The sequence below is a fragment of the Habropoda laboriosa genome, unplaced genomic scaffold (genome assembly GCF_001263275.1).
Source record: "Habropoda laboriosa isolate 0110345459 unplaced genomic scaffold, ASM126327v1 scaffold28, whole genome shotgun sequence".
NCBI lineage: Eukaryota > Metazoa > Arthropoda > Insecta > Hymenoptera > Apidae > Habropoda > Habropoda laboriosa.
In genome coordinates, this window is record NW_017100174.1 from 2,275,304 (window position 1) to 2,288,609 (window position 13,306).

A 13,306-nucleotide genomic window follows, 5' to 3' on the forward strand; every position below is an offset into this window, starting at 1 on the left:
CTGTTGGTTTGTTCGTTTAATATTCAGAATTTTTGTGACTTCTTTTTTATTAAGATACAGTCAATCCTTTTGTAATATGGGAATTCGATAACGCGGTGCGAAAATTGGGACCGTCATCCTTTAATCTAATTAAAGTACTAAATGACCGGTTTTTAAATTTGATATGTAATTTTTTTTTTATTTTTAATAATATTATCGATAATATTGAAATTATTTTAACGATATTACTAGAGGCTATTTTCTGCGGTGTTTCTAATGTTAAATTGACAATCACCTGTATTGCTCTTGGAAAAATACGATCTTTATTTCGGCTTGATAAACTTGGCAACTCTCATATGCATTCTTCTACCGTTTCTAACTCTTGCCAGTTCTGGAGCACACGCACTCCGAGAAACGCGTTCCCCTAATTTCCATTAGTTCATGGTTTCACTTAACACGGAACGAATTAACCGTGTTACAGAAGGATTGACTGTATTTGATCCAGTTTCGTCTATTCCAAGATTTATCCATTTACAAATTAAAAGCAAGAGACTATATCCTCTCTCGATATAAAACAAACTTTCCATCTCGCTTAAATTATCCGAAACTTCGATACCTTCTCTTCCCTCGCCGTTGCTTGAAATTAACACTCTATCGGTAAAACACAGTTCGCGCAATTTTACCATCTGAAACTCTTTAACAGAGTCTCGTTTAACCCTTCGACAGTTTATCCCGTGTGAGCGTGAAATATCTAAGTGTTCAACTCAAGAGAGACTCTCAGGAAGAAAGTTAAAAAGAGACGAGATGTTATTATCGTAACTATCGCGGAGGATTCTGTAACTCGTGTTTTAAAAATGATCACACACGGTGCAACTATTAACCCCTTCACGTATGATTTTTTTTTCCTGACTGCACATCCGAGCGTCGGCAATTTACCGTTTGAGTATAACATCAATTAAGAAAAGCTAACGTATCACAGATTAATGAAATTTTGCAATCTTCAGTTTAACAAATGAAACGGAGAATTGGAATTAATTTTTCTTACCGATATAACTGTTTCTATCGGATCTCGACCAAAATCTGCGGCACGAGTCTGACTCGTTATCATACGACAAGGGGTTAATCAGTTAACTGCGGAATTTAGTTTTAAAAATCCCTCACGAGATGCGTAATTAAATATCTCCTATTATAAATTTAACGAAAGAAGTAAAGCAAAACGAGGAAGGATTAAATTTTCATTCGATAAAAAATTAACAATTCATTGTTGAAAAGGATATTGTTATTAAAAACTTAAAAATTGTCACAAAATAATAAAATTCATAAACAAGAAAAATAATCTTAAGAAATTCGGTTGATTTAATGCAAAGGAAACATACCGCCAAATGACATTTTCATCACTTCTTATTGAAATTTGGAGTTTTTATAGTAAATGGTAATTTTTTATTTTACACCACGAGTATACACGTCAACCCCACCGAAATAAAGTTTTCGATCGACGTGTATACACTGGTTAAAAAGATGTAAATTTTTTTCACCGTAATTCATAATTTCATCAGACCTCGCGAAAGGGTTAACGAAACGATTATCTCGAGTGGATGGGATAAATCTTGCAATAGTGTCCGTTTGAACGTTGTCGGAATATCGAAAGGCGGACACCATGGAAACGTGTACTGTACGTACTAGACCGGTGGTAGTAGAACTGACCTAATATAATTGTCGCGTTGCAGGCAATCCAGCTGCGATACGTGCTTGATACTGCTGCTACCTCCGTGGCCGATGTCCCAGACTTTAACGCACCCTTTGCCGCCTGTGTAGACGTACTTGGTCGGATTTGAGATGGTTACGGCGCACACAACCTCACCGTGAGTCAAGGTATTAATCTGACGCGCGTGACGTGGAATTCCCGGCCCTATCAGAGCGTCCGTGGGGAATGGCACCGGCTGCAGTTGACCCTCGCCGTTCATATGGAACGAGTACGCTCTGCGGTGGAATGCAAAACATTAATGCCGCTGTCCTTAGGTAATGGAACGCCTTCGATTACTTAACCCTCGAACAGCGGGACGGTGCGGACCGGCTGTCGCGCACGCATCGCGGTTCACCGGGTCAGAAATGACCCGACGATAAGAATTCCTTCTTTCTTTTTTTCTTTTCTTTCGTTAAATTCAAACTACAATTTTTCGTTACGTTTTTTACTACTTGATAACGTTAAGTATGTTATTAGAGAACACTTTGGAGGAAAGGTGGTGTTTTGCGAGACGAATTAGATTTATTATTTTTGGATACAACGTAGGACATGGGTGAATTTTCTTTTTTTTATTTCTGTGGGATTATTTTAGCTATGTTTAGTATCGTCGATGATAGAAATGTAATTTCTGGAGCATTTGTCGTTCTTTCGGAACTTTTCACATTTTTCTACTCTCAAATTCAGTCGCTTGCCTCTCCTCCGCGGTGTCTGAATACAATTCTGATGCTGATTTTTGAAGAAATAGTTTTCTTTCCTGTTTATATTGATTCGTGGTCTTTCGACAGATTCGTCATCCATAAATTCATCGATAGTGGATCGTTTTCTTTGATTAGGTACGGTGAATTTTTTGGTAGAAAATATACCAGAAAACCGAGGCAATTGTCGTTGCTATACCGAACGCATTCGACATGATTTCGGCGCATAAGTGAATGATCCGGCATTTGCGATCGGAGGGTTGAAATCCCGCGTGTCGCGGCGAAAGGCGGCCATCGAAACGATAATGCATCACGCGCCGCGCCTTTCAGATCATTCCACGCGGTCGACGTGACATTTTCAGAGACACCTAGAAGCTGCGAATGATCGTGCGCAATTCGACAGTATGTGACGTGTTTATTCGTTGAAATGTCGCGTAAACTGCGAGTTAGAAGCAAAGGAATGTTTGGATTGACGTTTGAATTTTGGTACTTCGAAGTTGCTCGTTCTAATGATTACTATGTAACAAAGGACTTTACCATTTTTGCCTTTTCTTTCCATAAGAATTACCGTGTTCTCAGGTGAATTCTTAAAGTGCAAGCTCTTTAACACTAGAACTACCGGTCGGGTCAAAATGACCCATTAGCAGCTTTCCAAAACCAGCGAATGTTCGATACACAGCAAGTATTACCATCTGTAACTTTTCCACTTTGTTTTCTGCGTGTATGCCTCTATTTGCACCGATCTAATCTAATTGTTCGTTCACATTTTAGTTACATAAAAATTCACTTTTGGAAAGTCGCTAATAGGTCATTTTGACCCGGTTGGTAGTTCTGGCGTTAAAGGTTAAGCTTTTCGGTCGACTCTCTAATTATCTAAAGATAATGACTTTAATTAGTTACGTACGGTTTACCACCCGGAATGTTGCTCAGCCCGTTACTCGATGGTATCCTCACGTGACCGTCGAAACCGAGCTGCAAAAGATAACGAGGCGTGTCAATTTTTATTCGTACTCTCCCAACGGAAATGCAATCGCTACTGAACAAAGAATAACGCAATAACGCTAACGACAGAGCGACGATTAAAACGACAAAATTCTTAAACCTAGAGATTAATTCTAAGACGAACCTACGCTAGAAACGATTCATCTTATTAGCGACAGATATAATGACTGGCGACATCTAGAAACATTACGTTTAGTGTGTAACGAAAGTATAACCTGCATTTAATAACAATTCAGTTAGTAGTCTTAAAAGTATTATTAAAACTTGTGATTTCAAGACGAATACCGAAAACATTGACATTTTCATTTTCGAAGAATTTATTTACATACATTTCATTAATTTAATTACAAAAAATAAAAACAATGTTAGAACAAACAATGCAAACTTTAACAATGAGTAGAGTTATATTAGCTAGTGGATCTCCCAGACGATATGAATTAATAAAATCATTGGTAATATTTTTATGCTATTCAAAAATTCATTATTGTTATATCAGGGAATTTTGTTTTTTAGCATAGTAAATAATATAATAACCTATGTGAGTGAAAACTAAATTCACCAAAAAAAAAAAAAAAAAAGAACAAAGACACTTTCACACGTTGAACTTATTGTCGTTGAAAATTCCTCAGCACCTCGGGTTTTGTGTCTTCCAAGTTGAACAAACGGTTAACAAAACGTAGATACAAATTTTTACGCGTCAGAAACACCGTTCTACGTGACGAAACCATAATTAACCACTCTTGCACCGTGACAATTTGACAAAATTGCTCGAAAACCTTGACAATCGCAATCCCAATACCGGAGAAGCTACGTCGTTCCAGAGAAAATGGTTGGCTTTAAAAAAAAAATAAATAAATAAAAAATAAAAAAAAAATGCCTTCTCATCCTATGTGTTTCCGAGAATCCACCAATACGTGAACACTTTGAGTGCCACGTCGGGTAATGGGTGCTGGCGCATGATTTTTACATAGCGCCGCGCCGGGTTATGGGAACCGACGTATGATTTTTGTGCAATCGCGTGTCGAGTGTAAGAGAATTGAAATTCGATCGCAGCAATGTAACCTATTATAACAATTATTCCGCTGAAATGAGAAATTACGTTACCTATTCTGAGATAAGGGAACTGTCAGTCGTATACAGTCCTGGTGAAAAGGGCATCTTTGCTATTACAAGTCACTGTGGAAATTATTTCTTTGAAACCTTTCTATTGTTCATTATTTGTCGACTACTGTAGACGTCTGTATCTTGTGTTTCTTTCACGTCAGCTTGTCTTTAGTTTTGCTGTTAACATTTTGAAAGTTAGAAAGTTCTCCTTGAAATACGCGAAAATAGTGTGAACCGAGTGACTATCGGTGCAAGTTAATTCTTCTTTTTTTTTTTAAACCAGGGTAAAATATTGGCAAAAGTAATAAGAATACGATTTGATTTCCCAATACGAAAATATTTCCAAACAATTCACATTTTATAGGCTGTGTAATACTCTCATCCGAGACTATACGAACGACGCAACGCCGCAATGGAGTTAGTCGGCAAACTTTCAGTGACAGTCACAATGTTAATCAACAACTGAGAAAAAAACCAAATATATAAAAAAACGTAACTCTCGTTTAAACTATCTATTCCTATAGTTCTCCCGAAACGCTTAAAAACTTCTAACAGTCCTACTTCATCCCCCGCCTAATACTTTCGTCCAGGACTACAAGAACGACGCAACATCGCAACGGACTAGCCAGAGCAAACTTCCAGCGACAGTCAACGTGTTGATCGACACCTCAGAAAAAAAAAAAAGAAAAAAAAAAGCAAGTAAACATTCTATTCAAGCTATCTACCGATACACCTACAGTTCCCCGCGAGATCGCTTGAAAGCGAGACGGGCGACAGACGAAAGACCGGAACGACGTGAAAAAATAAAGAAAAGAGGAGCATCTAGAACGGTGAAGTACCATCGAAGTCCTGGCGTATGGTAAGTTGCTGTACGGCGAAGGCGATTGTGGCGGCTCATTGCCGCGGGACGGCAAACCCTGATAGCCCTGCGGTGGCGTTTGCTGCGACGATGGCGGATGATAGACTCGCGATGCCAAGGGACCAGGGATTCCGCCCATAGTTGGCGTACAGCTGCGCGACCCCCTCGCCGCCGCCACAGGTGTACCCGGCTTGTCGATCTGGAGAGGTTCGTTCCAAACGGGGCACACCGGTTTATTATCGGGCGCAATCAAAGAAAGGAATTGTAAATTTCACGCTTGACTTTCGCACAAAAGCAACGAGACATATCGATCCTTGGTAGCGCGGGGCGGTTTTGTAAGCGGCCCGCTTCCGGTTCACCGATTTATACACGACGGAATACACAACACAGCATCCCGGGGCGCAAAATGGTGAGAGAGGGGTGGTGGGTGGGTTTGGCCAGGAGGAGATCGAAACGTGGGGGGCATTTCCTCTAGCGTCCGCGCACAAATTGACTTGTCGTAATTTCGCGCGACGAATTCCAGCTATGCGCTATGTGTACACACGATGCTCCAAGGGGAACAGCGAAATGTGTCTGTTGTTTTCGAAATCGCGAAAGCACGTTTTTTTTCTCTTCTTCCTCTCTCTCTCTTGATGTTCTGGTTTCTTTTTTTTTTTTGGTTTTGGTTTAGTTCGGATGGAGAGGTTAGTTCAAATTGGCTGGAGTTAACGTGAGCGTAGGATGGGAGCGGTGTAAACTTGCTCTCTGGAAGCCATTGCTTTTTAAGGTGGGTTCGAACGTAGCAGACTTTGGGTTGGTCTGAAAAATTAGTTGGTTCTGGTAGGAAGGTGTACTATCGAGGAGTTTTAATTGACAGTCGAATAGATATTCTTGTTGGAAAATAGTAAATTGTGCGTAAGTACTTTCTACTGTTGGAAGATTCAAATGCGTTGAAGTTGCGGTTGATTAAATTCAATTTCTAATGAAACGTTAATAAAAATCATCTGCTACTTGGAATTGTAAGTTCGATAATCGAAAATTGAGCGAATTAATCTTAATTTGAAAAGTTGTGAAAAATTCTTTCGTTAAAGATCTAAGACAGCGATCTTCGCTGTTCCAAGTTCCAAGAGGAGACAATTTCTTCTTCTCGATTCTCTTGACACGCGAATGAAAACTTTGCCTTCGAAAACTACAGAGTCATTTAGGTGTCCAGCCTTGAGCACCTCAGCATGCAGATCATAAACGAAATAATAATGTTTAATTTCTTTTACAAAAGATCGAAGGAGGAAAACACAAGTAAAAAGTGTGACTCCGGAGTGAGAATAGAACCGGACCGATTAGTCATCGAATAAGCTTGCTATCCGCGAGATCTTACATCTTTACTTTTCAGAGACGGTGTGCTACGGGCGGAGGAACTTCCGCTCCGCGAGGGTGGCCTGTCTTTTACGGATGTCGAGCCGGCACCGGAAATCGGTCCCACGTGTCCTGGAGCGCCCAGCTTCTCTAGGGTACCGTTCTCACGTGGATCTGAGTGTTCGCCGTTCGCGTGTGGCGATGACGCCTCCTTTTGTGGGAAAGAAAACACACTTTTCATGAAAATTGCTAAACCTAACGACCTCTCTTCCGTCTTACGCTAAACAATTTCCCTCGAAACGACGAGAAATCTCTTACACTTGTGCGCAATCTATACTCTTAAACGTACCAACGGGACATTAATAAAAATCAACGACACTCTCTTCCAGGGTTTTCAGCTCTGAAATGTAGGCAAATTTTTTAATCAGTTTGGTAAATGATTTTCGTAGAGATTTTTTTTCTTTTAAATTTGTGTTTTGCTCTTTGGGTGTCATTCAAGAGGCGTTTGAACATCTTCTGCGTTTTGATGATTGGACAAAACAAATATTAAACAGTGACAGAACGAAGTAACAGAATTTTTATGGAACGATCACAATTGGTACTCTATGTGACTTGGACGAGAAACAAACATATCAACGAGGCACGTTAACCCTTTCACTGTTACTGCTCACATTATACTCACGCTATATTAACACTTAATATTATCCTCCACGCATCTGCACCTTAATTTAACAAATCGAATTTTAAACAACAAATTTCCCCTTCTGTCACACACGTTGCGTATAAAAGTCTGCCGCAGCGATAGGGTTAAAGCTATCTGAAAGCAACCCGACCTTCTAAAATTCCAAAAACCCAGCCTCTGGTCATAAACAAACCAGCACCAAAATCAACCCGAAAAAACGGAAGTTCCTTGATTTTTATCGACAGCCCGTACGTACGTCCGTGTGTCCTCCGCCTAATGAATTCGCCGTAAAACACTCTGTATTTTGCCCGGTATCGTCGGTGTGAAAACTGACCTCGTTCGCGACATCCACCACCAAGTCCTGATCGCTCTTCTCTCCGTCGCTGTCCTGAAAGCAGAAAGAAGAGGAAAAAAAGAAAATTACAACTCCGTGAAAAAAAGAGAAAAAAAAAAACGACATCTCGTCACTGTGTACATCGATACACGTACACACACACACCTGGCCACGGAGTCGTCGTAATTCCCGGTATCGGGGATACATTAACGATCAGTCGGGAATATATTTCCGTCGAAACCGACATGGACGACCGAAAGAGTGGGAGGCAAAGGGAGGGACTCGACCTATATTCTCAACGCGTCTGACTAGCAGATGCATCTTCAGAGACATATTATTAATCTTGACACTCGTGTACACTCCCTCCCTCTCTCTCGGTCTCTCCCTCGGTCTCTCCCCCTCTCTCCATCTCTCTCCCTTTCGAAACGTTCTGATTGCACCGGCAACTTAATGGCCAGGCGTTCGACGAGTGCGCGTACCGGATAGAGAGCTCGCGTTTGCAAGCGTGTAAGCCACGCCACACACTGCAAGAGGAGGCAGAGGGAGGTCGGCGATGGAAGGGGAGGGGGGATGTAAATGCGCTTTGCTTGGCCGCACGGTTCCAGGGTATTTTCGCAATCAAGATTCTACGTGTGCGCCTGGTGGTCGTACGTGGAGCGTGGAAAATTCGCCCGATCGTTTGTCAATTCTGGATCTCGCTATGCTGCTCGTCGCGCGGCCCGCGTCGGCGTCGCGCGGCCAGACCGAGCGCCCGCAATGACGATCTTTGTCGCTGCTCGTAACGATGATTGCTTTTTCTTCGTATATATTGTGTAATGGTTCGTTTTTTCTCTCTCTCTCTCTCTCTCTCTCTCTTTTTCGTTTGTTTGCGGTGTGTAATTAATGTCGTTAGAGCGTTTGGATTTGTTGCTTTTCTCTACCGTGCGAGCTTTTTCCCTTTACATTCTTTTACACGAGACGATGTACTAATTTGATATTCGAGTATCAGTTTACGCTGACGACACGCTGTATCGTTGTATTGAAATTGATTAGATCAGGTTTTCCTGCGAGCGACACTTGGTTCGCTCGATTAGCATGATTCAGATGATAAGAATTTAATATTTGAATTTTATTATTTTTCAAATAATTTTTTTGAATTTCTAACGTTAATAAGAGAATTATCGATCCTGCAGAATTATGCTTATCAGGATATTACATAAAAAGTAACGATACGTTCTTCATTAACGTTAATTCGTTTTTTAATACGAAATATTGTGCTTTAACGTTTATTGTGTTGCGTTAGCGAAACTCTCAAATTTTCTAAACACTTATAAATATAATAACATGAAAAAGGAATCATTACCAACTTTACAAAAAGAAATGAATGTTCGATACTATTAAGTATTATCGATTGTTACTTTCCAATTTTCTATTTTTAACAAAATATTAAAATTTACAAAAATAATATTAACACGAGAATTACCGACCGAGTCAAAATGACCCACTAGCATCTTCCGAGAAAACGTGAATGTTCAATACTGGTGAGTGTTATCATTTGTAACTCTCCGAATTTATTTTCTACAGGTATGCTTCTATTTGTATCGATATGAATCGAATTTTCCAATTATGGTTTGCTTACGTAAAAATTCACTTTTGTAAAGTCGGTAACGTGTCATTCTGACTCAGCTGGTATCTAGTGTCAAAATTTCGTAAAAATGATTTTCGAATGTCTAATTTTTCCATCTGGTGTTAATTACACAAAAATTCACTCTTGGAAAGTCGCTGACGGGTCATCTTTGACCCGATCGATCGTTTTAATTATAAAAATCCCAGCAAACTCTAAAAAGTCTCGTATATTCTAAACAATACACCTTTCGTCTATTACAATTTATCGAATGTCACGACCATTCGCATACGTATACCAGAGCCAGTGAAACACTATCTTACAACGAGTTACTTCAAGACACTCAGCAGAAAATCAGCAATACCGTGTGTCACTGTTTACTCCATTACCCCGTACATCTTCCATTCGGGTCCGGAAAAGAGACTATCATTTACAAACAACGCAGCTACAGGGATAGGGAAAACGAGGAGAGGAAGATAGAGAGGGAGAGAAACGTGGACAAACAGAAGGGCAGAGTCTCCGGCTAATATATTACCGAAAGCCGTGGATAATGCACCGCAACGAAAGCACAATTTGTGGCTCATGTATCTTTTATCATTTGTTTACCAGTTATTTCCGAGTTTCTCAGCGAACGGATCGTTGTTTGCATCCGGTCTCATTGTGGGTCGCTTATAAAACGCGACACCGATACTGCGTATTGTGCACATACCTTACGCGCAACAACCGCAACTCGTCGCTCGCGAACATTTCGTTTCGTTTTCGTGCAACAAATCGCGCGTGCACGCTTTTCCATCGAGTGAGATGAATTCGAAACGTGGAAGATGAAAGAAGGATTCGTGAATAGAAATTCTGTGTTACGCTTGTTTCGAAATTTTTATGAAAGATTGAAACTGTGTGCGTGAAAGTTTCGAACATAACACACTTTGATTATAAACGTAATTTTTGGGTTTTGAGATTTCTATTTAGCAAAATTTGCTGGCTGAATGTTTAACTTTCGTTAAAAATTTGTATAAAGAGTTAAGATGGTAAATGTCTGATTTGGAATGTGAAATATTTTAAAGATAATTTCTCACTTGACAGAACACATTTTCATTATAAATGTAATTTTTGAGAATTTTTAGATTTCTACGGGCCAAAATTTATTTGGCGAGCGTTTAACTTCAGTTCGAATAAAAATTATAGGAGGAACGGTTGGGTATCGTTGCTACAGGGGCACGATGAGAACTGTTGTCGCGAATGCTATCGCACGATGGAATTCCGTTCGAGTATGCACGCGATACCTGAGGCATCTAAAGTGCCTGAAGAACTCGGTGTGACCAAAGTACGCGGAGGTACCAAGAGTACCTGAGGTATTTAGGTCATCCGTGGCTGGGCATTCGAAATCCTTAAGGAGTCCAAATTGTTCGTGGTATACGGGGTACCTGAAGTACTCCAATTCTCTGAAGTGTTTAAATTACACAGAACCACTGACATTCGAAAAGTATGAATATCATCCAAATTTCTGCATTCCCTCCTGAACGTTTAATTTCTTCTACAGAAGAAGCGATTACTATCTCTAAGAGTGAAATATTCCCAAGCTCAAAAATTTACACACTCAATTCGTTTAAGCGTTTAAATTACACTGAAATTCAAAATTCATTCTAAATACACTCAGGTGTGAAAAATAACAATATCATCCAAATTTCTGGATTATCTCCTAACTATAATCTTTCTTAAAATTTTTCTAAACTTAAAAATTTACGTATTCCAATTCTCTTAAGTACTTAAATTACACAAAACCACCGAAATTTAAAATTCCTTCGAAAATACACTCAAGTATGAAAAATATGATCATCATCCAGATTTCCTCCTAACTCTCTAATCTCTTCTACAAAATAGAATAATAATTATCTCAAAGAACAAAATATTCCCAAACCCAAAAGTTCACTAAAACAATCTCAGCTGAATAGCCAATTACTTACTATTCCAATCTTTTTTCTACTTATTCTTAAAAGCCTATTTAAAACACGCGATTAAATTTACTTAAACTTTCCATGGCTAATAAATAATGCGAAAATCCGCCGGCTAAATTACCATCTTTATATCTGAAACGCGTGGAAACGTTGTCCGGACTATCGGCGCGCACGTATAAAACGTCGGGTGGTGAACGTATAACACAACGATCGCGAGCGGCGCGATACACGTATGAACGGTGTTCCACGTAAGACGATAAACAACACACCGAATACCGGAGAATGGTAAATAACGTGCACGGCTAGGAAAGTGCAATTTGTAATTCACGTATCTTTCATCGTTTATTTACCAGTTATCGCTCAGTTTCTACAAGCAGCTCGTTCCCGGGCCGCGAGACCACCCCTGTTGGCACGTAACGAGCTCGAAGCAGGGCATGCCGGGGGTTGAGGCCTGTACGTTACAACTAGCGCCACACTGGCGAAAACTTCTGCCCTTTCGCCGTCTATTTACACGTCGCGATTTCTTCCCAGCGTATCGATATTTCAACCGGTGAATTTACTACACGAACCAAACCAGAAAGAGACCAACATTTTTCGTAAAATCTGCTTGTTGCATATTTTTTCCTATTTTTTTCATACCCCTTTTCTTTTTAAGGTTATTCTGCATAATACGCTTAGGGAAGATCACGGACGATACACGTCGCACGTTTAGAGTAGCGTGCAGTACGTTCGATCGCGTTCGTTTCATCGCTTTGTCGTTTTATTGTTTCCGATGGACGTATACTAGATTGATAGGTTGTAACCAGGGAACGTTGATAGTCGTAGATTAGATCGAACGCGATGGAAATTGTGCATGTTTGCTTTTTCAGTTTGCCGTGATGCGTAAAGTAGGTCTCGTGTAAATTGTTCCTTGGTGTTCGGTCCTTCGAACGTGTTCTTCTTCTCCCATTTTCGGAATATTATCGTTGGAAAATTGTCGTAGCAACTAAAATCGTGAACGTTCGGAAAATTGCTCGTTTACTTAAATTCTTCGTCGAAGATAACGGACGTTGGGAATCCCCGAGGAAAGAACGATTCAACGTCGAAGAAAAAACTACGAACAAGGCACGCGTACCTGGGCGGTTCGACCAAGGATTTGTTCTTTTTGTAATAAATTTATCATCGCATTAACATTCCCCGGGCTGATAGGCGTGCGCGCTCAACCGAACTATAAATAAAGACTGGAAAGAAGAGGAATTATGCAGCGAGGGGCATTTAATTTTCATGGAAACTTCTCGCCCGGTAGCAACGCACGCGAGCGTACAGGTAAACGAGAGCCAGATTTCCACGGAATCTGAAACTTCTCGTAAGAATTCAAATTTCTCCCCGCTCACCTTTTCCAACAAAATACAAAACAACACGAGGAAAATCCCACCGTGCGTAACATCGCGCAGATACAAAAAATTAACAATTTAAAACGTTCCTTCTTTTGTTCGTTGGAAGAAGAGAAGAAAAGAAGAAGAATCGCCTGGTTAATCGTCTTAATCAGGTTCGAAGGTAAAATATTTCTCCCTCGTTAAACGGCGTAGAACCAACGAACGGGGTTTAAAAAGCGCGTTATTTCCCCGCCACGGTTGGAAAGTTGAGCAGGTCAAGAGGATGCACCGAAAGAAGACGGATTAGGTGTCGAGGGACGATTAATAATTCAGGAACGTTTCGCGGTTTATATCCTAATTATCGTGGCGTTGTTGGGTCGGCGCGGAGGCGGCACGTTCTTTGTAATGCCCCCTGCGCGCCTTACGAGCTCCACATAGAACGAGCTCAAAGCGGCCCCGCATACGATAGTATTGCCTTCCTAATGACGTAATATCGTGTACAACGCCCATCCATCCATTATGCGTCTGCTAGACCCGTATACATACTGTATATTCGTGCCGAAGGTGTTCGTGCACATGCACCGTTTTACCCAACCAAAGAGGAGAGAACCACCTGTGTGCGTCCCTGCTTGCTTCCTACTGCTGCAAATGATTTAGGAAAACTG

The 13,306-nt window shown here is 40.5% G+C and overlaps 1 protein-coding gene across 1 annotated transcript in view; it reads right to left on the minus strand.

Annotated features, from left to right (window-relative positions):
- LOC108578733 (protein groucho-like) overlaps positions 1 to 13,306 on the minus strand; it is a 101,927-nt gene that overhangs the window by 2,709 nt on the left and 85,912 nt on the right. The window contains exons 11-15 of the mRNA XM_017942110.1: positions 7,732 to 7,785; positions 6,738 to 6,926; positions 5,364 to 5,582; positions 3,323 to 3,390; positions 1,684 to 1,959 (exon numbers count right to left, since the gene is read on the minus strand). Of these exons, the coding sequence (XP_017797599.1) occupies positions 1,684 to 1,959; positions 3,323 to 3,390; positions 5,364 to 5,582; positions 6,738 to 6,926; positions 7,732 to 7,785 (806 nt within the window). The remainder of the gene's footprint in view (positions 1 to 1,683; positions 1,960 to 3,322; positions 3,391 to 5,363; positions 5,583 to 6,737; positions 6,927 to 7,731; positions 7,786 to 13,306) is intronic.